This window comes from Salvelinus alpinus, chromosome 28 (genome assembly GCF_045679555.1).
Source record: "Salvelinus alpinus chromosome 28, SLU_Salpinus.1, whole genome shotgun sequence".
Classification (NCBI taxonomy): Eukaryota; Metazoa; Chordata; class Actinopteri; order Salmoniformes; family Salmonidae; genus Salvelinus; species Salvelinus alpinus.
The window spans coordinates 28,982,078-29,009,811 of NC_092113.1; the positions used below are offsets into that span (position 1 = coordinate 28,982,078).

Below are 27,734 nucleotides of genomic sequence, written 5' to 3' on the forward strand. Positions count from 1 at the left end.
GGCTTTTACTCTGAAAAATGAGGGAGATACACCACTTTCAATCAGTGGCCAGTGGAAATGTCCTTTCATCAGCTTTGCGCCTGATTGGGAACGCGCCTTTCTTGTTTCTGCTTTCCTATTGACGAAGCTTTTGTCCGGTTGAAATATTATTGATTATTTATGACAAAAACAACCGGAGGATTGATTTTAAACATCGTTTGGCATGTTTCTACTAACTTTTATTCTACTTTAAAAAAAACTTTGTCTGGACTTATTAGTGCACGCGCCTTAAGCATTCGGATTACTGGACAAAACGCAAACAAAAAGGAGGTATTTGGTCATAAAGAGTGACATTATCGAACAAAACGCTAGCGTCCTACTTGTACCAGAGAGGTTAAGGCACCACCAAACTCCCCTGACCTGGTTGTCTAGGTCTTAACTGAAAGAAAAAAAAAGAAAAAAAAGAAAACGCAGACACTAGGCCCTCCCGCCATGAAATGGGTTTAAGGAAGAAAAATAAAGTCTATGCATGAAAACAGGTTAGACGAGGGAGCAGGATAATGAGATTTTACTAAATCAGTAACTACATGACATGGAGAAGATGTAGGCTATTGAAGAGAATGCAAGGATGCTGTGTAGCAAGAACAGGACAGAGGAAGGTTGAGGGAAAAAGATGCACAACATCGGTCTATCCAAAACAAAGGTTTACATTACACGCAAATTTGATAGTGCCGATTCAAGCTAAAGGTATGTTGAACTACAAAAATCTTAGCACAACTATTCTATAGCAGCCTATAAAACCCCTGCTGTACTTATATTTTGTTATTAGCTTGGAGGCACTGGCATAAGTCGTCATGGGTGAGTCGGAGACAGTCACACCACAACCCCCCCCCCCCCCCCTCCACACACACCTGATCCTCTCACTACCCTTGAGGCCTGGCTCTCAGCTGCAATGATGCAGCCCATCTACAAGTGTGTCTTATTTATGCCATTCCAACCACAGACAGTGTGCTGTGTTTGAGCCCAGTCAACCTCACAGCCGTGACCCAGGCCATTCACTGCCCATGGCACATAAGGCCTACACCTCAAGTACAGCACAGAGGGAGTGAGTGACATTGAGAGGCTTCTGGGAATTATGTGGGTGACTATAAGGGGTCAGTGTTAAATAGAACGCATGTTGTCACTGCAGTGCTCATGTATGTGACCTGTGGAATCCATTTGGTTTTGTATGATAACCAATGCCCCCTGCCTTTTCTCAGACCAGACCACACTTGGGTTATGAATTCAGTATGCCATAGTATGAAACTGACGTCTCATGATAAATGCCTAACATTGGAAAGTATAGCAGGCTACAAAACCTCAACCGTAAGAGCGCAAACACTTGACATACCTGGTTTGACGGTCTTGATACGGATGGGCTCCCGAAAGTGGCGGATGACAGCAAGGGTGTCTCGGTTGGTCAGGCCACTGACAGGGGTGCCGTTCACTTCCAGAAGCACGTCCCCGCTGTTCGGTAACCTCCCGACGTGACAGACCATCGCCTCGGTAATCACCTGTCCCAGGTACGGAAAGTAGCCTAGCTCCGCTCCCCCTAGTACCTCCACAACCGAGCCGAACTCCCCGGCATTCCCCCATGACACGGCGCACTCCTGGACTTTGCCTGACCAGTGCTTCTTCTTCTTCAGCGTTTTGGACATGTTTAATCCCTCGTGTAATCCTTGAGAGTCCCAGACACTGGTTGTTTGAGAGACGAGACAAGCAGCTATTCTCCTAAAAGGCTATCACGCAAAATATTATTTTTGCACCGAGATACTGAGATGAGAATCTGCTCACTGTGGTTGTATTCCATTCCTTGAGCAGCTGTCATTTCAAAGCATTATCCGTATGAACAACCCGTACATTGAATGACTGGAAAGTCACCCGAGTGTCTGCAATTCAATAGACTGTAGTGCACGATTATCTGCGTCAGTGTTATCGCAGGAGGCGAGATCAATCGCGGGGTAGCTTTGGTTGTAACTCGCGCTAAATTCTTGAGTGGTTGGGCAATGAAGCTCTACTTCTGAATCAGTAACCTACTTCACTTTCAGTGAATCGGTCTGAAACAGTTGTCTAATAGTCTATTGCGCACAATAGCCAATAAGTAAATGTTGTACTGATCCGTAGTTGAGCCTATGATGCGCTACTCACATAGCCTAAACTCCACTTGAGACAGAGTCGATGTATCAATTTGATGAACAACATATCCTCGAGTTACTATATCGTTGAATTGAGCACAAACTGTTGCCCGAATGTAGCCTACAATTATTTTTCCAAAATTAGCCAGGTCCCAGTTTAGTTCCGCGCACCTGTTCTACATCCTCAACCTTGATATCAGCGACGCAATCCTTATCCTTAGAAACTGACAAACATACCTGGCCCAAGCAGCGAATATATTCGCAGAACTCGCGTAGTGTAGTCTACTGCTGGCAACTTGCTCCTTATTCTTCAACCCTCGTAAACCCAGCTCAGAAGCGCGCGGTCTCGGCAGTTGTTACGCCTCATGTAGGCTCGTCTCCGATTCAAGCCAGTGGCTCACACAGCAAGGTATATTTCTAAAGGCGCAACAGTCAGTGAAACCAACCATACGCTGAGAAATGGCCTAAACTTTTTTTTGCTCCTTCTTAACATGTTGATTTCTTGAAGGAAAGCCCATCCAGCCTCAAATGACAGCCGGGGATTGGCTCCACCTCCAATCAGATCATGGGACAAGAGTAAAAACATTGTAAATCAACCAATGGAAAATAATTGGGCGGGGCTTCCGCGCAATCACCTTTCAATGGACGCAGTTAATTTAGGTCGCCAAGCGTGCGGGTAGACAGAGTTCTCAGTCGTTCTTCGGGAACGTTTTGGGACCCGGCACGCAAGCAGGTAAATCGAGCGCGCCCAGTAGGTGAACTATTGCAACAATATCACATTCTTCTTGTAGGCTACAGATGCGCTCAACTAAATTGCCCTTATACCTGTAACTACACATTCCTCGGTAGGTAGTTATATTACTGGTTTGTAATTGAATGGTAAAGATTAGCAGTAATAAATTAAACAGGTCAGTGCAATTACAAATGCATTCGCTGAAGGTAATACCACGTGGACTAATCACGGTTTTAATCATTTAGGGCCAACAGAAAAAGCCTATATTTTCTCTAGTCATCTATAGAGGGATGTCCAGTCACACTCATTGGGTCAATTATTGCGTGACTGTGCCATCTTGTGGTTAAATCATGTAGATCCTGAAAATGTGTATATGTACGAGGCCTATATTGACGAACAGTAAGCCTAGTTCTGAACAGAGTATGTCAGCGGAGCGTGCCCAATTTCACTGGAGCGCGATTCCCAAAGGCTGGACGCTTTAATAGCGCTCACTTCATGAGCTTAAAGCATGCCTACTTGTTTTTTTTATTTCACCTTTATTTAACCAGGTAGGTTAATTGAGAACAAGTTCTCATTTACAACTGCGACCTGGCCAAGATAAAGCAAAGCGACACAAACAGAGTTACACATGGAATAAACAAACATACAGTCAATAATACAATAGAAAAGTCTATATACAGTGTGTGCAAATGAGGTAGGATAAGTGAGGTAAGGCAATACGCCATAGTGGCGAAATAATTACAATATAGCAATTAAACACTGAAGTGATAGATGTGCAGAAGATGAAGATGATTAGCTGTTCAGGAGTCTTATGGCTTGGGGGTAAAAACTGTTGAGAAGCCTTTTTGTCCTAGACTTGGCACTCCGGTACCGCTTGCCATGCGGTAGTAGAGAGAACAGTCTATGACTGGGGTGGCTGGGGTCTTTGACAATTTTTAGGGCCTTCCTCTGACACCGCCTGGTGTAGAGGTCCTGGATGGCAGGCAGCTTTGCCCCAGTGATGTACTGGGCCGTACGCACTACCCTCTGAAGTGCCTTGCGGTCGGAGGCCGAGCAATTGCCGTACCAGGCAGTGATGCAACCAGTCAGGATGCTCTTGATGTTGCAGCTGTAGAACCTTTTGAGGATCTCAGGACCCATGCCAAATCTTTTTAGTTTCCCGAGGGGGAATAGGGTTTGTCGTGCCCTCTTCACGACTGTTTTGGTGTGTTTGGACCATTCTAGTTTGTTGTTGATGTGGACACCAAGGAACTTGAAGCTCTCAACCTGCTCCACTACAGCCCCGTCGATGAGAATGGGGGCGTGCTCGGTCCTCCTTTTCCTGTAGTCCATGATAATCTCCTTAGTCTTGGTTACGTTGAGGGATAGGTTGTTATTCTGGCACCACCCGGCCATGTCTCTGACTTCCTCCCTATAGGCTGTCTCGTCGTTGTCTGTGATCAAGCCTACCACTGTTGTGTCGTCTGCAAACTTGATGGTGTTGGAGTCGTGCCTGGTCATGCAGTTGTGGGTGAACAGGGAGTACAGGAGGGGACTGAGCACGCACCCCTGTGGAGCTCCAGTGTTGAGGATCAGCGTGGCAGATGTGTTGCTACCTACCCTCACCACCTGGGGGCGGCCCGTCAGGAAGTCCAGTTGCAGAGGGAGGTGTTTAGTCCCAGGATCCTTAGCGTAGTGATGTGCTTTGAGGGTACTATGGTGTTGAACGCTGAGCTGTAGATAGTCAGTTTTACGAGGGTGTTTGGCAGCATGAGTGAAGGATGCTTTATTGCGAAATAGGAAGCCGATTCTAGATTTAATTTTGGATTGGAGATGCTTAATGTGAGTCTGGAGAGTTTACAGTCTAACCAGACACCTAGGTATTTGTAGTTGTCCACATATTCTAAGTCAGAACCGTCCAGAGTAGTGATGCTGGACAAGCGGGCAGGTGTGGGAAGCGATCGGTTGAAGAGCATGCATTTAGTTTTACTAGCATTTAAGAGCAGTTGGAAGCCACAGAGAGTTGTATGGCATTGAAGCTCGTCTGGAGGTTAGTTAACACAGTGTCCAAAGAAGGGCCAGAAGTATACATATAGTATCATCTATAAGTCTATGCTAGGTAAAGCTCCGCCTTATCTCAGTTCACTGGTCACGATAACTCCCACCCGTAGGACACGTTCCAGCAGGTATATCTCACTGATCATCCTCAAAGCCAACACCTCATTTGGCCGCCTTTCCTTCCAGTGCTCTGCTGCCAGTGACTGGAACGAATTGCAAAAATCGCTGAAGTTGGAGACTTATTTCCCTCACCAACTTTAAACATCAGCTATCTGAGCAGCTAACCGATCGCTGCAGCTGTACATAGTCCATCTGTAAATAGCCCACCCAAACTACCTACCTCATCCCCATACTGTTTTTATTTTATTTACTTTTGCACACCAGTATCCCTACTTGCACATCATCATCTGCTCATTTATCACTCCAGTGTTAATCTGCTAAATTGTAATTATTCGCTCCTATGGCCTATTTATTGCCTACCTCCTCATGCCTTTTGCACACACTGTATATAGACTTTCTTTTTTTTCTACTGTGTTATTGGCTTGTTTATTGTTTACTCCATGTGTAACTCTGTGTTGTTGTCTGTGTCACACTGCTTTGCTTTATCTTGGCCAGGTCGCAGTTGTAAATGAGAACTTGTTCTCAACTAGCCTACCTGGTTAAATAAAGGTGACATAAATAAAAAATACAGAATGGTGTCGTCTTCGTAGATTTGGATCATAGAATCACCAGCAACAAGAGTGACATCACTGCTGTATACAGAGAAGAGAGTCGGCCGGAGAATTGAACCCTGTGGCACCCCCATAGAGACTGCCAGAGTTCTGGACAACAGGCCCTCCGATTTGACACACTGAACTCTGTCTGAGAAGTAGTTGGTGAACCAGGCGAGACAGTCATTTGAGAAACCAAGGCTGTTGAGTCTGCCGATAAGAATGTGGTGATTGACAGAGTCGAAAGCCTTGGCCAGGTCGATGAATACAGCTGCACAGTATTGTCTCTTATCGATGGCAGTTATGATATCGTTTAGGACCTTGAGGGTGGCTGAGGTGCACCCATGACCAGCTCGGAAACCAGATTGCATAGTGGAGAAGGTTCGTGGGATTCGAAATGGTCGGTGATCTGTTTGTTAACTTGGCTTACGAAGACCTTAGAAAGGCAGGGTAGGATAGATATAGGTCTGTAGCAGTTTGGGTCTATATTGTCTCCCCTTTGAAGAGGGGGATGACCGCGGCAGCTTTCCAATCTTTGGGGATCTCAGACGATACGAAAGAGGTTGAACAGGCTAGTAATAGGGGTTGCAACAATTTCGGTGGATATTTTTAGAAAGAGAGGGTCCAGATTGTCTAGCCCGGCTGATTTGTAGGGGCCAGATTTTGCAGCTCTTTCAGAACATCAGCTATTTGGATTTGGGTGAAGGAGAAATGGGGGAGGCTTGGGCGAGTTGCTGTGGGGAGTGCAGGGCTGTTGACCGGGGTAGGGGTAGCCAGGTGGAAAGCATGGCCAGCTGTAGAAAAATGCTTATTGAAATTCTCAATTATCATGGATTTATCAGTGGTGACAGTGTTTCCTGTCCTCAGTGCAGTGGGCAGCTGGAAGGAGGTGTTCTTATTCTCCATGGACTTTACAGTGTCCCAGAACTTTTGGGAGTTTGTGCTACAGGATGCAAATTTCTGTTTGAAAAAACTAGCCTTTGCTTTCCTAACTGCCTGTGTATATTGGTCCCTAACTTCCCTGAAAAGTTGCATATCGCAGGGGCTATTCGATGCTAATGCAGTACGCCACAGGATATTTTTGTGTTGGTCAAGGGCGGTTCACTCCAGACCTGACTAAGGGCTATATCTGTTCCTGTTTTTTTTTTAAATAGAATGGGGCATGCTTATTTAAGATGGTGAGGAAAGCACTTTAAGAATAACCAGGCATCCTCTACTGACGGACTGAGGTCAATATCCTTCCAGGATACCCGGGCCAGGTCGATTAGAAAGGCCTGCTCGCTGAAGTGTTTTGGGGAGCATTTGACAGTGATGAGGGGTGGTCTTTGACCGCAGACCCATTATGGATGCAGGCAATGAGGCAGTGATCGCTGAGGTCCTGGCTGAAGACAGCAGAGGTGTATTTGGAGGGCAGTTTGGTTAGGATGTTATCTATGAGGGTGCCCGTGTTTACAGATTTGGGGTTGTACCTGGTAGGTTCATTGATAGTTTGTGGGAGATTGAGGGCATCAAGCTTAGATTGTAGGATGGCCGGGGTGTTAAGCATGTCCCAGTTTAGGTCACCTAACAGCACAAGCTCTGGAGCTAGATGGGGGGGCAATCAATTCACATATGGTGTCCAGGGCACAGCTGGGGACAGAAGGTGGTCTATAGCAAGCAGCAACGGTGATAGACTTGTTTCTGGAAAGGTGGATTTTTTAAAGGAGAAGCTCAAATTGTTTGGGCACAGACCTGGATAGTAAGACATAACTCTGCAGGCTAACGCCGCCCCCTTTGGCTGTTCTATCTTGTCAGAAAATGTTATAGTTAGGGATGGAAATTTCAGGGTTTTTGGTGGTCTTCCTAAGCCAGGATTCAGACACGGCTAGGACATCCGGGTTGGCAGAGTGTGCTAAAGCAGTGAATAAAACAAACTTAGGGAGGAGGCTTCTAATGTTAACATGCATGAAACCAAGGCTTTTACGGTTACAGAAGTCAACAAATGAGAGCGCCTGGGGAATGGGAGTGGAGCTAGGCACTACAGGGCCTGGATTAACCTCTACATCACCAAAGGAACAGAGGAGAAGTAGGATAAGGGTACGGCTAAAGGCTATAAGAACTGGTCGTCTAGTACGTTCGGAACAGAGTAAAAGGAGCAGGTTTCTGGGCAAGGTAGAATAGATTCAAGGCATAATGTACAGACAAAGGATGTGGTAGGATGTGAATACAGTGGAGGTAAACCTATGCATTGAGTGACGATGAGAGATATCATTTCTTGAAAGATAATTTAAACCAGGTGAGGTCACCACATGTGTGGGAGGTGGAACTAAAGGGTTAGCTAAGGCGTATTGAGCAGGGCTAGAGGCTCTACAGTGAAATAAGGCAATCACTAACCAAAACAGCAATGGACAAGACATATTGAAATTAGCGAGAGGCATGCGTAGCCGAGTGATCATAGGGGTCCAGTGAGTAGCTAGGCGGGCTGGAGACATGGCGATTTAGACAGCTAGCAGGCCAGGCCTAGCAGGCTAGCAGATGGGCATTCAGGGAACGTCGCGACAGAGGAGCCAGTTGAAAAAAAACCCTCGGGCAGATTACGTCGGTAGTCCAGTCGTGATGGCTCGGTGGGGCTCCGTATCAGTGTGCTGCTATCAGGGGCGCTGCTGTCAGGTGCGCCGCCAGGAAATTTGGGCCCCATGAAAATATATCACAGGCCACACCACCACACCAACCCTGCGCAATTGCTGTAACCACACACCTCCAGAACCCAATCAAAGCTTTAAATAACTCTTCCTTTGCAGGCTTGCAACTCTTGTAGTCCAATATTTACTGACAGTGAGCTGTGAAAATATAACACTGTGCAGACATGCATGCAACATTCTGCATACAGTGGAATTCACTATTTGATGCAAGACTGATACCCTCTAAGAAATGTGCTAAATGCCATCTTTTACAGTATCAAGAATGTTACCATTAAAATTACTTTTAAAGGAAAATTCTCTTAACATTAATGAATAACTAAAGTATAACCTCTCCAAATAAAATACATTAACATTATCATCTATAGAATGTAATACAAAATTACAATCTATTCAAAATAATAAAATCAGCAGCAGATTTTTTAACTAAGTATACATACCAACTAGAAAATAAGCAGCTGTAAAAGTGGAAATGAAAAGGCCTGATGGTGGCGCTAGAGGGAAGGTCAAGTGGTCATCAGATCAATAGGTTTCTTCCATTTGGGGTCTTGATTGTGCACAACAAATTTTATGGCAATCCAGCCATTACTATGAGATACATCTTGTTCTCAGGCTGTGGGCATCGTGTGTAGTGATCCAATATCCACAGCCATGCCATTTAACAGTTATCACTGGCCCTTGCTTACCAAGAGCCAAGCCTTCTTGCTAGCAAAGTCCCTGATCAAGTCTTTGAAGTCCAGCTTTCTAGCTAACTGACTGCAAAGCCTGTCCTGGGACATAGTGGATCTCAAATAGTTTATCAGTTTTAGCTTACTGAAAGCTCTCGCCACCAACAACATTCACAGGCAATGTGCAAAATATACATAAAGCAATACACTCTTGTCCAAAAATGCTTTGCAGCTGCATCTTAGAAGAGACTTTATCCTTACTAATCTGCCCAATTTTCAGAACAGCAGAAAATTATTCTACAATTTTTGCAGTGGTGTGGAACCTAGTGTCCAAGTCACTTATGTTGTCCATAGCAGTAAAAAAACACTGTTTCGAAACCCTGTTTGTTGCACTGTCCTTAGCGGTCTCCTCTTGAGAGATCTCTTCCTTTTCCTCTGGCGGCTGTGTTCCTTGCTAAATTGAGGTGCAACATCCATTTGCGTAGCAATAAGTATTGCCTCAGACAGGAGAGACTCCCATCCATCTCTAATTTGGCCATTCATTGTAGTCCTTGGTGCTCTGTAGAGTTGCTATTTTTGAGGTTTCTCATCTCAATTAACTAGTGACATTCCTGGATTACTCATTATATGAATAAAGCTTGATTTAAATCAACAAATACGATAGTCAGTTTAAAAAAAGGTTAAGGGTACAAGACTGTACATATCTGGCTGTGTTGGCAAAATCACTACATATCCCATCGAGCCAAGCAGGGAGAGGTTGCCCGTTAACACAGTTCCAAGACTAGTTAGAAACAGCCAGCTAACCCTACGCCAATGACTCCGGTGGATCTCAAAAATTAACTTTAGCCAGGGGAAACTATTTGTATTTATTTAATTTAACTAGACAAGTCAGTTAAGAACAAATTCTTATTTACAATGAAAACCTACAAATATATAGCTGGGTGCACATGCAACTTGGCTAATTCAGGAATCATATTATCGTTTTTTTATGCTATGATATCAGGAGCTGAGACCGAAACAAATAAATCAGATGACTAATAGTGATGGGTCGTTCGCGAACGAGTCGGCTCTAGGAGCCGGCTCTTGTAGGTGAACATTGGGAGCCGGCTCGCATATCAGAAGAGACAAATCTATTTATAAAAATATAAAACAATAAAGATATGAATAAATCAAAAGATTTAAAATAATATAATTAACTAATTCAAAGAACGAAAACATTTTAAATAATATAGGCCTAAATGCTCAAGCACACACATTCGTTCTGACTGTCTGCTCAGACTAACAGCCTCACCTGTTGTTCCTGTCAGACACAGTGTCAAGCAATGAACCAAAGATGCGTGAGGGAGGGCCGAGCCAACTCACTCAGTCACACACTTAGCTGTTCTTCCTCACTCTCCTCGGCTGCTATGAAAACAACAGCTGGAAAATGAGTCGGAAGCACAGTAGCATTTGGATGCATTTTAATAATGTAGACAATGTTAGAGCACAGTGTAGAATTTGCCAAAACAAAATCTCATATCAAGCTGGTTCTACGCACAACCTACACCGGGATATGCGAACTGTGCACCCAACTGTGAAGCTAGCTAGCGGGCCTGCTAGTGATAGTGGTGGATCCTCAGTCTAGTAGGCCTACTCCATGACCCACAGCAACACAGTCTTCTATTGACCAGTTTATGTCTGTAGCAAAACAAGGCCAAATTGATATTGCATTGGCTAAAATGATTGACACCAATTTGCAGCCATTTTCGATCGTGGAGGACAGAGGTTTTAGAAATTATAGCAGTAGTCTAAATCCAACGTACACAATTCCAAGCAGGGAAACCCTTTCAAAATCACATATTCCAACACTGTACGAGAGCACACAGGCTTCAGCGCGGGAAAGAGTCCAAAAAGCTACTGCAGTTTGCCTTACCACTGACTGCTGGACATCAAGGGTAACCAGTTCTTACATGTTGGTTACATTTTACTTCATTGAAGATTTTTCGATGTCTAGCTGTCTTCTGGACTGCTTTGAGTTCAGCGACAGACACACCTCAAAACTTGGCAGAGGAACTGTTGAGAGTGGCCAGAGAATGGCAAGTAGATGGAAAAGTGGTCTTTTGTGTTAGCGACAATGCAGCTAACATAACCAAAGCCATGAAAATGTTTAAATGGACCCATCATCCATGTCTTGCCCACACAATCAACCTGATTGTAAGAGATGCTCTGAAGGTGATGAAGCCCACTGTGGACAAAGTGAAAGCAGCTGTGGAATACTTCCACAGGATCTCAGTAGGTGCTGAAAAATGAAAGGTTACACTATGCCAGATGGGGATGCCTGAGCTGAGGCCTAAACGAGACTGCACTACAAGGTGGAATTCAACATTTTATATGTTGAAGCGGTTTCTTGAGTCAAAGGATGCCATCATCTCTACCCTGGCCATTGTCAATGCACCTGTTGATGCTCTGACCCAAGAGGAATGGGAGGTGGTGGAGGTGGTGTGCAGAGTCCTGGAACCCTTTGAGCAGGTCACTGTGGCGAGAGGTACAGTAAGCAGTTATTACTACATCATTATTTAATACAGTATTATATATGTATATGAGCAGTAGATGAGAATGTAGTATCAATAAACAAAACATGAACCTGAATAAATCAGTTAACCACCTAACTGAGGAACTCAATTTAACCTTGCGCAATACCCTAGATGCAGTTGCACCCCGAAAAACTAAAAACATTTGTCATAAGATACTAGCTCCCTGGTATACAGAAAATACCCCAGCTCTGAAGCAAGCTTCCAGAAAATTGGAACGGAAATGGCGCCACACTAAAATGGAAGTCTTCCAACTAGCTTGGAAAGACAGTACCGTGCAGTATCGAAGAGCCCTCACTGCTGCGCGATCATCCTATTTTTCCAACTTAATTGAGGAAAATAAGAACAATCCGAAATTTATTTTTGATACTGTCGCAAAGCTAACTAAAAAGCAGCATTCCCCAAGACAGGATGGCTTTCACTTCAGCAGTAATAAATTCATGAACTTTTTTGAGGAAAAGATCATGATCATTAGAAAGCAAATTACGGACTCCTCTTTAAATCTGTGTATTCCTCCAAAGCTCAGCTGTCCTGAGTCTGTACAACTCTGCCAGGACCTAGGATCAAGAGAGACACTTAAGTGTTTTAGTACTATATGTCTTGACACAATGATGAAAATAATCATGGCCTCTAAACCTTCAAGCTGCATACTGGACCCTATCCCAACTAAACTACTGAAAGAGCTGCTTCCTGTGCTTGGCCCTCCTATGTTGAACATAATAAACGGCTCTCTATCCACCGGATGTGTACCAAACTCACTAAAAAAGTGGCAGTAATAAAGCCTCTCTTGAAAAAGCCACAACTTGACCCAGAAAATATAAAAAACTATCGGCCTATATCGAATCTTCCTTTCCTCTAAAAAAAAAAACTTAAAAAGCTGTTGCGCAGCAACTCAAATCAAATCAAATCAAATTTTATTAGTCACATACACATGGTTAGCAGATGTTAATGCGAGTGTAGCGAAATGCTTGTGCTTCTAGTTCCGACAATGCAGTAATAACCAACAAGTAATCTAACCTAACAATTCCACAACTACTACCTTATACACACACACAAGTGTAAAGGGATAAAGAATATGTACATAAAGATATATGAATGAGTGGTGGTACAGAACGGCATGGCAAGATGCAGTAGATGGTATAGAGTACGGTATATACATATGAGATGAGTACTGTAGGGTATGTAAACATAAAGTGGCATAGTTTAAAGTGGCTAGTGGTACATGTATTACATAAAGATGGCAAGATGCAGTAGATGATATAGAGTACAGTATATACATATGAGATGGGTAATGTAGGGTATGTAAACATTATATTAAGTGGCATTGTTTAAAGTGGCTAGTGGTACATTTTTACATAATTTCCATCAATTCCCATTTTTAAAGTGGCTGGAGTTGAGTCAGTATGTTGGCAGCGGCCGCTAAATGTTAGTGGTGGCTGTTTAACAGTCTGATGGCCTTGAGATAGAAGCTGTTTTTCAGTCTCTCGGTCCCTGCTTTGATGCACCTGTACTGACCTCGCCTTCTGGATGATAGCGGGGTGAACAGGCAGTGGCTTGGGTGGTTGTTGTCCTTGATGATCTTTATGGCCTTCCTGTGACATCGGGTGGTGTAGGTGTCCTGGAGGGCAGGTAGTTTGCCCCCGGTGGTGCGTTCTGCAGACCTCACTACCCTCTGGAGAGCCTTACGGTTGTGGGCGGAGCAGTTGCCGTACCAGGCGGTGATACAGCCCGACAGGATGCTCTCGATTGTGCATCTGTAGAAGTTTGTGAGTGCTTTTGGTGACAAGCCGAATTTCTTCAGCCTCCTGAGGTTGAAGAGGCGCTGCTGCGCCTTCTTCACAACGCTGTCTGTGTGGGTGGACCAATTCAGTTTGTCCGTGATGTGTACACCGAGGAACTTAAAACTTTCCACCTTCTCCACTACTGACCCGTCGATGTGGATAGGGGGGTGCTCCCTCTGCTGTTTCCTGAAGTCCACAATCATCTCCTTTGTTTTGTTGACGTTGAGTGTGAGGTTATTTTCCTGACACCACACTCCGAGGGCCCTCACCTCCTCCCTGTAGGCCGTCTCGTCGTTGTTGGTAATCAAGCCTACCACTGTAGTGTCGTCCGCAAACTTGATGATTGAGTTGGAGGCGTGCATGGCCACGCAGTCGTGGGTGAACAGGGAGTACAGGAGAGGGCTCAGAACGCACCCTTGTGGGGCCCCAGTGTTGAGGATCAGCGGGGTGGAGATGTTGTTACCTACCCTCACCACCTGGGGGCGGCCCGTCAGGAAGTCCAGGACCCAGTTGCACAGGGCGGGGTCGAGACCCAGGGTCTCAAGCTTGATGACGAGTTTGGAGGGTACTATGGTGTTAAATGCTGAGCTGTAATCGATGAACAGCATTCTCACATGGGTATTCCTCTTGTCCAGATGGGTTAGGGCAGTGTGCAGTGTGGTTGCGATTGCGTCGTCTGTGGACCTATTGGGTCGGTAAGCAAATTGGAGTGGGTCTAGGGTGTCCGGTAGGGTGGAGGTGATATGGTCCTTGACTAGTCTCTCAAAGCACTTCATGATGACGGAAGTGAGTGCTACGGGGCGGTAGTCGTTTAGCTCAGTTACCTTAGCTTTCTTGGGAACAGGAACAATGGTGGCCCTCTTGAAGCATGTGGGAACAGCAGACTGGGATAAGGATTGATTGAATATGTCCGTAAACACACCAGCCAGCTGGTCTGCGCATGCTCTGAGGACGCGGCTGGGAATGCCGTCTGGGCCTGCAGCCTTGCGAGGGTTAACACGTTTAAATGTTTTACTCACCTCGGCTGCAGTGAAGGAGAGCCCGCAGGTTTTGGTAGGGGGCCGTGTCAGTGGCACTGTATTGTCCTCAAAGCGGGCAAAAAAGTTGTTTAGCCTGTCTGGGAGCAAGACATCCTGGTCCGCGACGGGGCTGGTTTTCTTTTTGTAATCCGTGATTGACTGTAGACCCTGCCACATACCTCTTGTGTCTGAGCTGTTGAATTGCGACTCGATTTTGTCTCTGTACTGGGACTTAGCCTGTTTGATTGCCTTGCGGAGAGAATAGCTACACTGTTTGTATTCGGTCATGCTTCCGGTCACCTTGCCCTGGTTAAAAGCAGTGGTTCGCGCTTTCAGTTTCACGCGAATGCTGCCGTCAATCCACGGTTTCTGGTTTGGGAATGTTTTAATCGTTGCTGTGGGTACGACATCGTCAATGCACTTCCTAATGAACTCGCTCACCGAATCAGCATATTCGTCAATATTGTTGTTGGACGCAATGCGGAACATATTCCAATCCGCGTGATCGAAGCAGTCTTGAAGCGTGGATTCAGATTGGTCGGACCAGCGTTGAACAGACCTGAGCGCGGGAGCTTGTTGTTTTAGTTTCTGTTTGTAGGCTGGAATCAACAAAATGGAGTCGTGGTCAGCTTTTCCGAAAGGGGGGCGGGGGAGGGCCTTATATGCGTCGCGGAAATTAGTATAACAATGATCTAGGGTTTTTCCAGCCCTGGTAGCACAATCGATATGCTGATAGAATTTAGGGAGTTTTGTTTTTAGATTAGCCTTGTTAAAATCCCCAGCTACGATGAATGCAGCCTCAGGGTGTGTGGTTTCCAGTTTACAAAGAGTCAGATAAAGTTCGTTCAGGGCCATCGATGTGTCTGCTTGGGGGGGAATATATACGGCTGTGATTATGATTGAAGAGAATTCCCTTGGTAGATAATGCGGTCGACATTTGATTGTGAGGAGTTCTAGATCAGGTGAACAGAATGACTTGAGTTCCTGTGTGTTGTTATGATGATCACACCACGTCTCGTTAATCATAAGGCATACCCCCCCCGCCCCTCTTCTTACCAGAAAGATGTTTGTTTCTGTCGGCGCGATGCATGAAGAAACCAGCTGGCTGCACCGACTCCGTTAGCGTCTCTTGAGTTAGCCATGTTTCCGTGAAGCAGAGCACGTTGCAATCCCTGATGTCTCTCTGGAATGCTACCCGTGCTCGGATTTCATCAACCTTATTGTCAAGAGACTGGACATTGGCGAGTAGTATGCTAGGGAGTGGAGCGCGATGTGCCCGTCTCCGAAGCCTGACCACGAGACCGCCTCGTTTGCCCCTTTTACGGCGTCGCACAGGGTCGCCGGCTGGGATCAGATCCATTGTATTGGGTGGAAGGCAAAACACTGGATCCGTTTCGGGAAAGTCATATTCCTGGTAGGAACGATGATGAGTTGACGTTAATCGTATATTCAGTAGTTCCTCCCGACTGTATGTAATGAAACCTAAGATTACCTGGGGTACCGATGTAAGAAATAACACATAAAAAAACAAAATACTGCATATTTTCCAAGGAACGCGAAGCGAGGCGGCCATCTCTTTTCGGCGCCGGAAGTTGTATGCCTTCTCACTGCCTTCTTGAAGACAAACAATGTATACGAAATGCTTCAGTCTGGTTTTAGACCCCATCATAGCACTGAGACTGCACTTGTGAAGGTGGTAAATTACCTTTTAATGGCGTCAGACCGAGGATCTGCATCTGTCCTCGTGCTCCTAGACCTTAGTGCTGCCTTTGATACCATCGATCACCACATTCTTTTGGAGAGATTGGAAACCCAAATTGGTCTACATGGACAAGTTCTGGCCTGGTTTAGATCTTATCTGTTGGAAAGATATCAGTTTGTCTCTGTGAATGGTTGGTCCTCTGACAAATCACCTGTACATTTCGGTGTTCCTCAAGGTTCCGTTTTAGGACCACTATTGTTTTCACTATATATTTTACCTCTTGGGGATGTCATTCTAAAACATAATGTTAACTTTCACTGCTATGCGGATGACACACAGCTGTACATTTCAATGAAACATGGTGCAGCCCCAAAATTGCCCTCGCTAGAAGCCTGTGTTTCAGACATAAGGAAGTGGATGGCTGAAAACTTTCTCCTTTTAAACTCGGACAAAACAGAGATGCTTGTTCTAGGTCCCAAGAAACAAAGAGATCTTCTGTTGAATCTGACAATTAATCTTGATGGTTGTAAAGTCGTCTCAAATAAAACTGTGAAGGACCTCTGCGTTACTCTGGACCCTGATCTCTCTTTTGACGAACATATCAAGACTGTTTCAAGGACAGCTTTTTTCCATCTACGTAACATTGCAAAAATCAGAAACTTTCTGTCCAAAAATGATGCAGAAAAATTTATCCATGCTTTTGTTACTTCTAGGTTAGACTACTGCAATGCTCTACTTTCCGGCTAAAGCACTAAATAAACTTCAGTTAGTGCTAAATACGGCTGATAGAATCCTGACTAGAACCAAGAAATTTGATCATATTACTCCAGTGCTAGTCTCCCTACACTGCCTTCCTGTTAAGGCAAGGGCTGATTTCAAGGTTTTACTGCTAACCTACAAAGCATTACAAGGGCTTGCTCCTACCTATCTTTCCGATTTGGTCCTGCCATACATACCTACACGTACGCTACGGTCACAAGACGCAGTCCTCCTAATTGTCCCTAGAATTTCTAAGCAAACAGCTGGAGGCAGGGCTTTCTCCTATAGAGCTCCATTTTTATGGAATGGTCTGCCTACCTATGTGAGAGACGCAGACTCTGTCTCAACTTTTAAGTCTTTACTGAAGACTCATCTCTTCAGTGGGTCATATGATTTAGTGTAGTCTGGCCCAGGAGTGTGAAGGTGAACGGAAAGGCTCTGGAGCAACGAACCGCCCTTGCTGTCTCTGCCTGGCTGGTTCCCCTCTCTCCACTGGGATTCTCTGCCTCTAACCCTATTACAGGGGCTGAGTCACTGGCTTACTGGTGCTCTTTCATGCCGTCCCTAGGAGGGGTGCGTCACTTGAGTGGGTTGAGTCACTGACGTGATCTTCCTGTCTGGGTTGGCGCCCCCCCTTGGGTTGTGCCGTGGCGGAGATCTTTGTGGGCTATACTCGGCCTTGTCTCAGGATGGTAAGTTGGTGGTTGAAGATATCCCTCTAGCGGTGTGGGGGCTGTGCTTTGGCAAAGTGGGTGGGGTTATATCCTTCTTGTTTGGCCCTGTCCGGGGGTATCATCGGATGGGGCCACAGTGTCTCCTGGCCCCTCCCAGCCTCCAGTATTTATGCTGCAGTAGTTTGTGTCGGGGGGCTAGGGTCAGTTTGTTATATCTGGAGTACTTCTCCTGTCTTATCCGGTGTCCTGTGTGAATTTAAGTATGCTCTCTCTAATTCTCTCTCGGAGGACCTGAGCACTAGGACCATGCCTCAGGACTACCTGGCATGATGACTCCTTACTGTCCCCAGTCCACCTGGCCATGCTGCTGCTCCAGTTTCAACTGTTCTGCCTGCTGCTATGAAACCCTGACCTGTTCACCGGACGTGCTACCTGTCCCAGACCTGCTGTTTTCAACTCTAAAGACCGCAGGAGCGGTAGAGATACTCTTAATGATTGGCTATGAAAAGCCAACTGACATTTACTCCTGAGGTGCTGACTTGCTGCACCCTCGACAACTACTGTGATTATTATTATTTGACCATGCTGGTCATTTATGGACATTTGAACATCTTGGCCATGTTCTGTTATAATCTCCACCCGGCACAGCCAGAAGAGGACTGGCCACCCCTCATAGCCTGGTTCCTCTAGGTTTCTTCCTAGGTTTTGGCCTTTCTAGGGAGTTTTTCCTAGCCACTGTGCTTCTACACCTGCATTGCTTGCTGTTTGGGGTTTTAGGCTGGGTTTCTGTACAGCACTTTGAGATATCAGCTGATGTACAAAGGGCTATATAAATAAATTTGATTTGAGTCTCCTGTTCACTCCTGTCTCTACTGTTCACTCTTTTCAGCTATGTGACAGCCTCAAAAATGATACTCCTGTGTAAGGGTCTGCAGCGAATCACAGCCAGCCGCCAGAGAGAAGCAAATGTAACCACAGGACATGTGAGTTGATGGACACCCTATGTTCATCAATGGACATATTGTTCTGCAGAATGGAATATAATAACGTGCTATCAGAAACCGCTGCACTTGACCCATGTTTAAGAAGTTAGGCTTCAGTGATGCCAGAGCGATTGATGAGGCTCTTCAAAGAATAACCTCAGCAGCAGGGAGGGACAGCCCCAGCAGTCAGTTGGCTCAGGCAACAGGAAGAAGAGGGATCAGATGGAGCAGAAGCACCAGCAATAGTGCCACAAACGTCTGCTGTTTGACGAGAGAGCAGCTGGGGATGCAGCACGAAGGAATCCCTCAGCAGATGCCATAATGGAGGTCCGATCCTATTTGGAGGAGCCCCTCTGGGCGCCCTCAGCCCCTCTGAGCTGGTGGAAGAACAAGGCCTCTGTCTACCCACGGCTTACTAAAGTCATGACAGGGAGACTCTGCATAGTGGCCACATCCATTCCCTCAGAGGGTCTTATTGAAAACGGGACAAATAATTACTGAGATAAGAAACCGCATCAGCCCCTCGAAAGTTAGGCAGCTTGCGTTTCTGAATGCAAATCTCTCATAAAAGCAAAATATGGTCAGCATTGCTGTGTGCTGCTGGTTATAACATGGCAATAAAGGAGAGAAAAGAGGGACCAGTTTAATGTTTTAAGTGGGATGCTGCAGTTTTGCACTTTTCTTTTTTTGATATGGTGCAATATTCTATTATGTTGTTCAGATTGTATTTGTTTTGAATTGTTCGATTTATATACACTTTGTTTATATACATTAAAAAGTTATACTTTAAATGCACATGTGTAATAGCATCATTTTTTACATTTATTCCAATTTGTGGGATGCGGCAGTTTTGTAAATTGTTATTTATTTTTTCTTTGATATGGTGCCATATTCTATTATGCTGTTCAGATTGTATTCGTTTTGAATGGTTAGATTTGTATGCACTGTTTATATACATTAAAAAGTTATACTTTAAATGTAAATGTTTAATAGCATTCTTTTTCATAACAAACCAATGCATTTTTAAATACATTGTGGTTAAGGTAGAGTATGATTTCATTTGATAAGAATTGTTTTAACACCAATCATATTCAAACTATTGCAAACTGTTTGAGTTGAAAAAACACAACAACAAAAAAATGTAAGAGCCGTTTGGGAGCCAAAAAAGGCAGAGCAAAAAAAATGTCCGCGTGTTAATAATTAACAGTCAGTCAACTTACCGCGGTCACCTTCATGGTCATAGCCCGCTCAGCCAGAGCAGAGGGCATTCGACGTTAGAAAAGGCATATGGAGACACATTTTCTTGATATCTCCCTGGTAAGTTGCCGGCGTCCTTAACTTCAGTTTCATTTGGTATCTGTGAGGACGCGCTGTTCTTACAGCTCTCGGTCTTGCTTGGAAGACCAATTAGTAGGCCTATTGGTAATTGGCACGATGGCCAGGTGTTGACTTTATCCCATCAGCTTGTATCTGCATGTGCTTACGATATTTTACGTGAGTTGAAAATTTGAGTATGTTTTTTTGTTATGTGGTCTATGTCAGTAGTTCCCAACCAGGGGTAGGACACCGACTGTAGGAGTACTTGACCTATCCACGCGGGTACTTGAGAAGACTCATGAGACCATCGGGCTACTGGTAAAATTAACATGAAGGGGTACTCCGGGCAGAGCAAAATTCCGTTGGTTGTACAGTAACTGAAAAAGGTTGGGAACCACTGGTCTAGGCCCTTACAAAATGACTACAGCAGTACTTCCTGTTGTTGAAGTGTTGAAGTCAACTAACTAGACCTGATTTATCATCCTGTATTGATGCGGTGCAATTATTGTATATTACTAGCATTATTATGATTTTTTGCTGGTCAACCATTATAGTGTTTACCTGACTGGCTCTGAATGAATGCTCCCATCATAAAAGTGTTTATAGACCAAAAGAATACTATGTTGATTATATTCTTCAATTCATAGGCCTTTTGTGGGATTAATCTCTCTTCCTGAAGATGTGAGAAATGGTAAGAACCATCTGTAATCTATGGATGTGCAGGCGTCTCCATGCAACAACACCTCAGACCCTCTGTGCTGTAAGTCTTTTATGTTCCCATGTGTAAACTACAACAGTCTCTCAACACCAGCTCAGATAAAATATTAGATGTGCAACAAGAGCCAAGTTTGATGTACCAGTTGTCTCTCTGAGTGCACCAGTTACAGTGATTGTGTTGTGTTCCCCTCATACCATCTGAACTGTGTGTATGTATTCAGATGAGGAAGGATCAGGCACATTAGCTGTGATCATTATCCCCACTCTCCTGGCTCTCAGCACAGTGGTTGTTGTGACCCGCATACTGTGCAGTCTCTTCCATAGAAGAGCAACACCAGAGAGGACCTCCATCCCTGCCCATTACACCAATCGTGGTAAACTTAAACCTATTGGAAATATCAACCTGTGTTAGATCTGTAATATTGTCTAGTGAATTCACCACAGTGAATTATGACGTAAAAATAATTGTTAATGAAATCTGTTCCTGTTCATATCAACACTGCATCAGTATGCACACTGAACCATGACTAACATGAGCCCTCTATTGCCAAGGAAGGCACAGGACATTGTAAAAACATTAAAATATCAACCTCAAGAAACAACTTCAAGTTGAAATTCAAATGCATGTCATCACAAATGTTTAGCACAGTACTGCGTTGCATCCAGCAGGTCAGGAGTGTGTGTCCAGTAGCCCAGTGAGAGATGGGATGGAGATGGAGATCCCAGGAGAATGTACTCTGGAGGGGCTGGAGTTCTGGCAGACTGGCCACTATGGTCCTATCTGCAGAGGCACAATGAGAAGAAAGGATATATCCAGTGCTGTAGTGGTCAAGACACTCCGAGGTATATGCTTGTAGTTTTATACAGGCTGTGCGTGGGACACTGTTGCATATTTTTGGAGAGATTGCCCCAAGCAAGTTTGAGGTATGGGAGAGTTGTGTGTACCTCGCAGGTTTAAACATACAGAAGTTTTAAATTTGACTCCTAGAGGATCCCACTGCAATGGATTAGGATTTTTATGATTTTGTTCCTTCTTTAAGAAGTTAAAAACTTTGGTCCAAGTGGTGCAGTGGTCTAAGGCACTGCATCTCAGTGCTAGAGGCATCACTACAGACCCTGGTTCGATTCCAGGCTATATCACAACCGGCCGTGATTGGAAGTCCCATAGGGCGGCGCACAATTGGCCCAAGGTCGTCCGGGTTAGAGTTTGGCCAGGGTAGGCCGTTATTGTAAATAAGAATTTGTTCTTAACTGACTTGCCTAGTTAAATAAATGTTTAAAATTTAAAAAAAAAAAAATCTCCTTTCAGGAGGCATAAATCAGCCTGAGGCAAAGGAGTTTGTTGACTGGATCCTTTTCCATGGTACCGTGTGTAAACACCAGAACCTGGTCCGGATGCTGTACTGTCAGACACAGAGACTACCTATGTACCTGGTACTGGAGGCCTGTAGTCCTGGTAACCTTCTGCACTACCTCTGGACCCTGAGAAATGTAAGACAACAATGGGTTGGACTTTAAGTTCAAGTTTATTTGCTGTAACAAATACATTGGAAATCATACTCACCAGAGCCCTCACTAATTAAGCATGTTGAATATGAATAATACTGTATTTCTATTCCCAATATGATGTTAATTCATTATTATTCCATTTTTCAGTTACATTTAATTCAAATCGAAGTCATTAATTGAATGGTCTACAGAGAAATAATTGGTCACTTGAATTTCAGAAATTGAATACTGAGCATCCCCCTGAGTTGACTGAATAATAATTCATTTCCCTGTTCTCCAGAGTGATTTGGAGTCCTTGGATCCACTGCAACACTTTTCAGAGAGATCAGTGTTTTTGGTGGCAAAGCAGGTGGCAGCAGGCCTGGTAAGTGATTTTCTGTAGCATTTGGAGAGATCTAATATCCAATGGAAGGCCAAAATACAGTACCACAACAAGCTCTTTGCAGTGAATACAGTGTAATGTCCTAGGATACCAATGTGATTTACAACAGTTTCATCGTCAATAAACGACACCTCATGGAAAACATTGGTACTGCAGTCAGTTGCTAGAATACAATGCCTATGAGCATGTAATCCAAGCAATTTAAAGTATCACATCTACTATATCCAGGTGTCTGCATTCAAGCACATCATTATTATTACAATGGTTTTTTTCTACAATCTTCTTTCAGGACTATCTGTTGTCAGAGCACAGGCTTGTACATGGTAATGTTGCTGCACAGAACATCCTGATTGGTCCAGGGTTCTCTGTGAGGGTATCTGGATTGGGCCTGGCCTTCGAGATCCGCCAGCACCAGACTGACAAACTGGCCAATCGCAGGTGCCAGAATGACAAACTGGCCAATCGGAGAAGAGCTGAGGTCCCTCTCAAATGGCAGGCTCCAGAGAGGATGATGAAGCACCCAACCACCGACAGGAGTGATGTGTGAGTTTTGGGCCATGTAGGCCCCTTTCCCAGACACAGATTAAGCCCATTCCTGGACTAAAGCATTCCCAATGAAAAAATCTCCATTGAACTAGTTTTTTTTTGTCCAGGACTAACTTTAACCTGTGCTTGGGAATCCGGCCCATAGCGTAGTGTACATTAACCAAACGTTTGTTTGGTTTTATTAACATTCTGACATAATATTTCTACATGACTTTCAGTTGTTTTTTGTAACATCTCAACATGCTTGTTTTCTCTCCCCCTCAGATGGTCTTTTGGAATCTTTCTGTATGAATTGATCACATTGGGTAACTGTTACTTTGCTGATATCTGATTCAAGTAATTTTGCAAATGTAGGACTACCTCTACAATAAGACAACAATATTTTCAGTTAGGTTTTTTGTTTGTTTTAGTTTTAGTAGTCTTCAATATTTTATTAATTTTTCATATCACTCCCTCAGGCTCTCCCCCCTACCCTGATCTGGAGCCAGAGTGTGTGTTCCTCCACCTACAGAAATCATACAGGATGAAGAAGCCAGACAACTGTGGAGGACCCTTGTAAGTCTGCCCGTCCCTGGCCAAAAACAGTCTGTCTATAATATTCACATTAAACCATAAGAATATTCACATTAAACCATAAGAATATACATGTAATTATGCCATAGCCAATGTAAAGCCCATTATTAGCTGTGTAATGCCTCCATGTTGTAGCTGCCTATTTAATCTAATTAGGCTCTCATTCCATTCTATTCACCGGTCTCTCTCTCTCTCCAGGTATGACCTGATGAAGTACTGCTGGATGTGGAGCTTCAAGGACCGGCCTGTGTTCTCAGCCATCATCAAGCTTCTGGGGTCTTACACATACCTTGCTGGCACTACAGATATCTACATCCCAGAGGACATGGACATCATTGACTACATCAAGAGGGCAGGTGTGCTGCCCTAAATATCTAGCCCAAGGCATCACATTCATGAATGAAGAAGCTAGAAGCAAGGGGTGGGTCCATGACAAAGCATGGCTGGAGTTGATTTTAGGTTGATGTGTACTGTACTGTGGTATCAAATGTGTTATAAACTTTCAGAGAGATTATTTTATGATGCTGAAATGAAATGTTGTAAATGGGTTGACATAATGAGGGTGCATGAGGGTGTGGAAGTATTGTATGGAGGATGCAACAAAGCCTTATTGTAAGATTGCATTTTTGGATGTGTCCCTTTTAGCACATAAATGGATGTCAGGAAAAAAAGATCTGCCACTATAATGTTATTGTCTACTCACATTTTTAGGCCATCACAAGAGAACATATTTTAAGAAATTATACAAATGTAAGAATAGTGTTCTTGATGTCATATTGTCCCCAGTGTCATGAAACCAGGCAAGTCATTATATCACCACTTTAATTGTCAAAACATTTACAGAATTTAAAATAGAGATCTTCATAAGATGTTTTACTAGTTCATAATTTGGTGAGGATAACTCTTGTGCCTTTAACGGTAGTAATGAGACATGTAGTATTGTAGCCATACAGTTAATGTCCACAATGAGACTGTCTTGAAGTCACTGTGATCATGATATGTAAAACTGTACTGCACACACTCAACACTGTTGATTTGAATAACATTGCTTATCATTGACCATGATGCCAACAAACAAGCAGTTTGGATGGTGTGGAGGTGACATTTATAGTTCTACTGTCCTGTTGCTATTGTCAGTCAGTCTCTTAAGCCAATTCAAAACAAACCCATCATCACATTGTCTCCATCACACACTGATATCTAAAATTCTAAAGAGAGGTACAAACCACCAATTTCAGAATAACACACTGAGGCATGTGGAAATGGATCAAGAACGGGAATATTCCGGACAACAGCTTAAAAGTAACTGCAAAACTTTTTCACACTACTGAGCTGAGGTGAGCCGAACCAAGCCAAGATGATCTGTGCAGGACTGGTTACACAACCACTATAGTTGTTGAAATCGTACTGGAAATGACAGCAAGAAAGGAATACATGTAAGCCAGCACAGAATGGTTCAGGCTGGCACTATAGTGTGAAAGGGTGCAGGTTATCAACTGAACTGATGACCATCAATTGATGGAAATTATGTAAAAATGTACCACCAGCCACTTTAAACAATGCCACCTAATATAATGTTTACATACCCTACATTACACATCTCTTATGTATATGTATATACTGTACTCTATATCATCTACTGCATCTTGCCATCTTATGTAATACATGGACCACTAGCCACTTTAAACTATGCCACTTTATGTTTACATACCCTACAGTACTCATCTCATAGGTATATACCGTACTCTATACCATCTACTGCACCTTGCCTATGCCGTCTGTACCACCACTCATTCATATATCTTTATGTATATATTCTTTATCCCTTTACACTTGCGTGTATAAGGTAGTAGTTGCGGAATTGTTAGGTTAGATTACTTGTTATTACTGCATTGTCGGAACTAGAAGCACAAGCATTTCGCTACACTCGCATTAACATCTGCTAACCATGTGTATGTGACTAATAAATTTGATTTGATTTAATCCATAGCAGGTGAACCGTTTAGAAATGACAGGACTTTTTGTACATTGCTCCCCTAAAATGGGAGGGACAAATTCACTTGTATTAAAGTAGTAAAAAGTACTATTTGGTCCCATCAAGCTTGTGACTCTACAACTTTGTTGGATGCATTTGCTCTTTGTTTTAGTTGTGTTTCAAATAATTTTCTGCCCAATAGAAATGAATGGTAAATAATGTATTGTGTAATATTTGTGACTTTTATTGAAAATAATATGTTTCTAAACACTTCTATATCAATGTGGATGCTACCACGATTACAGATAATCCGGAATGAATCATGAATAATGAGCGAAAAAGTATCAGACCCCCCAAGACATGCTAACCTTTCACCATTACAATAACAGGGGCGGTTATCGTTTATATTCACGACTCATTCAGGATTATCTGTGCTACAATGTATTCTACCAAGTGCTTAGAAACATTCATATTCTTATTTACAGTAAAAGTGACTCCAATGACACAATACATCATGTACCATTCATTTCTATTGGGCACAAAACCATATGAAACAACCAAAACAAAACAGCAAATGCATCCAACATTTTTTAGAGTCAAAAGCTTGATGTAATCATTGCGTGCTATAAATATGGGACCAAAAATGTAACGTTTTACTACACAAGGGAATTTGTTTTGTTTTTGTTGAAAAAGTGCTGTAATTTCTAAACAGTTCACCCAGTATGGATGAAATACCTTCACATTAAAGCTGACAGTCTGCACTTCAACCTCATAGCCATTGTTTGAGTTCAAATCCAAACTAAGTATAGAGCCAAAAGAAGAAAAAATGCTTCATTGTCCCAATAATTACAGAGGGCACTGTATATCTGGTGGGAACGTAAACACTATTAAATTAAAGCACGATTACATTTTGCTTGCAATAAAAGCAAACTAATCTTGTCTCAAAATGGCTAGAACATTCAAAAAAAAAAAAAAAAACTATTCCAATTAAAGAATGCAGTTAAACGCTCAAAAACAACAAATTTGGTGTTGATGGGAAAATAAAAAATAATATTTCTCAACAATCCCATATCCACACACAATTCATTATGTACAATCACTTTGGTAGTTATTTTAAGTACAGTAGAACATAAGATCTCAAGATGGTAGTGTCTTCCATAATTAAAAAAAAAAACATGATTTAATGGACTTCGTTTGTATCTGCAATATAATGAAACTTTTTTATTACAAATATCTTACAAATTGAGAGCATGCCATATGTTTGAATCTAGCATGTTCAGTAAAAAAAAAAGGGGGGCCATGTTTTTTTTTTACTGCAAAAACTGTTGACATTTTCTTATTCTTTACAGTAAAAACTGCTACTCAATGACTTTATTAATGACTGAAAATACTTTTTTGTATTATTGTTGTAGTAATCTTAAGCACAATTTGTGCATAAGGATGATACAGTACACACACTAGACAGTACAACTCTGCAGTTGTATTGTACAAACATAATAGCTACAGATACCCAAAACCTATCTTATTCAAAAACAAAATGGCTAAAGTACAGTACATTATCCATCAAGTGTTCATGATGAAAAAGGCAGTTCAATCTTACAAAAACATTACAACGTCCTCTTACGTCCTGTTTCGATCCGCTGTGGATAGCTAGCAGCAGCAGTCTGGGCGCTTTAGTTAACCCCACTGGACAGCCTGTTGACAAGCCATGTATGTGCGAGTGTGAATTTGTAATAAGGCCTTTAATGCCTACTACACTTTGCAGCTCCATAGTGTTGTTGGGAACAAAATGTAGGACACAGACCACAACAGGTAGTACACACATGCCGGAGGGAAAGAGGAACAGAACACCATGACAACTCCTGCAAAACAAAACAGAAAAATGTGATGAATAGCCTAGCTAAACAAATAACCTACCTTTCTCATTGCTGGATTTTTGTGATCTGAAACATGAATAAACTTCATAAACTTTCAATTGAGATTTAAGTATGAACTCTTATTCTGAAGTGAGGACTCTTTACTGCTCACATGCGTAAAGTACCTGGTATCAACATCCCAATATTTTACAGGACCAAACATACATTTGTTTTAACACCTCTAACATCCAATGTACCATTTTAGTTTCCACAGAAAAGTGTTTCCCAGGCTTTATTTTAATGGAGTGGCTGCTTGACCGAATTCTCCGGACGCATCTTCCTGATAGGTAAACAACCAAGCCTTCTCTAGACTACACAAAAAAGTTTCCGTA

General features: G+C 43.3%; 3 protein-coding genes across 14 annotated transcripts in view; 1 reads left to right on the top strand and 2 right to left on the bottom strand.

Annotated features, from left to right (window-relative positions):
* The window catches only part of LOC139557605 (membrane-associated guanylate kinase, WW and PDZ domain-containing protein 3-like), a 309,886-nt gene extending 307,205 nt beyond the window's left edge, over window positions 1-2,681 (bottom strand). For both annotated transcript variants that reach the window (XM_071372623.1, XM_071372625.1), the window contains exon 1: window positions 1,370-2,681. In XM_071372623.1, the coding sequence (XP_071228724.1) occupies window positions 1,370-1,676 (307 nt within the window). In that variant the 5' untranslated portion in view covers window positions 1,677-2,681. The remainder of the gene's footprint in view (window positions 1-1,369) is intronic.
* Window positions 2,682-2,788: 107 nt separating this feature from the next.
* Window positions 2,789-25,014, top strand: LOC139557607 (tyrosine-protein kinase STYK1). Of its 5 annotated transcripts, none has more exons than XM_071372627.1 (10): window positions 2,789-2,886; window positions 20,432-20,544; window positions 20,723-20,875; window positions 21,168-21,344; window positions 21,811-21,992; window positions 22,291-22,374; window positions 22,682-22,935; window positions 23,203-23,243; window positions 23,397-23,493; window positions 23,710-25,014. In XM_071372627.1, the coding sequence occupies exons 2-10, from the start codon at window positions 20,496-20,498 to the stop codon at window positions 23,879-23,881; spliced, it is 1,209 nt and encodes a 402-aa protein (XP_071228728.1). In that variant the 5' UTR covers window positions 2,789-2,886; window positions 20,432-20,495; the 3' UTR covers window positions 23,882-25,014. The 5 variants fall into 5 exon arrangements, with proteins under 5 accessions (XP_071228728.1, XP_071228731.1, XP_071228727.1 ...); XM_071372630.1 differs by having other exon boundaries at window positions 21,171-21,344; XM_071372626.1 differs by lacking the exon at window positions 2,789-2,886 and adding an exon at window positions 19,680-19,784.
* The window catches only part of tmem269 (transmembrane protein 269), a 34,245-nt gene continuing 30,827 nt past the window's right edge, over window positions 24,317-27,734 (bottom strand). For all 7 annotated transcript variants that reach the window (XM_071372632.1, XM_071372633.1, XM_071372634.1 and 4 more), the window contains one exon: window positions 24,317-27,348. In XM_071372632.1, coding sequence (XP_071228733.1) covers window positions 27,239-27,348 — 110 coding nt within the window. In that variant the 3' untranslated portion in view covers window positions 24,317-27,238. The remainder of the gene's footprint in view (window positions 27,349-27,734) is intronic.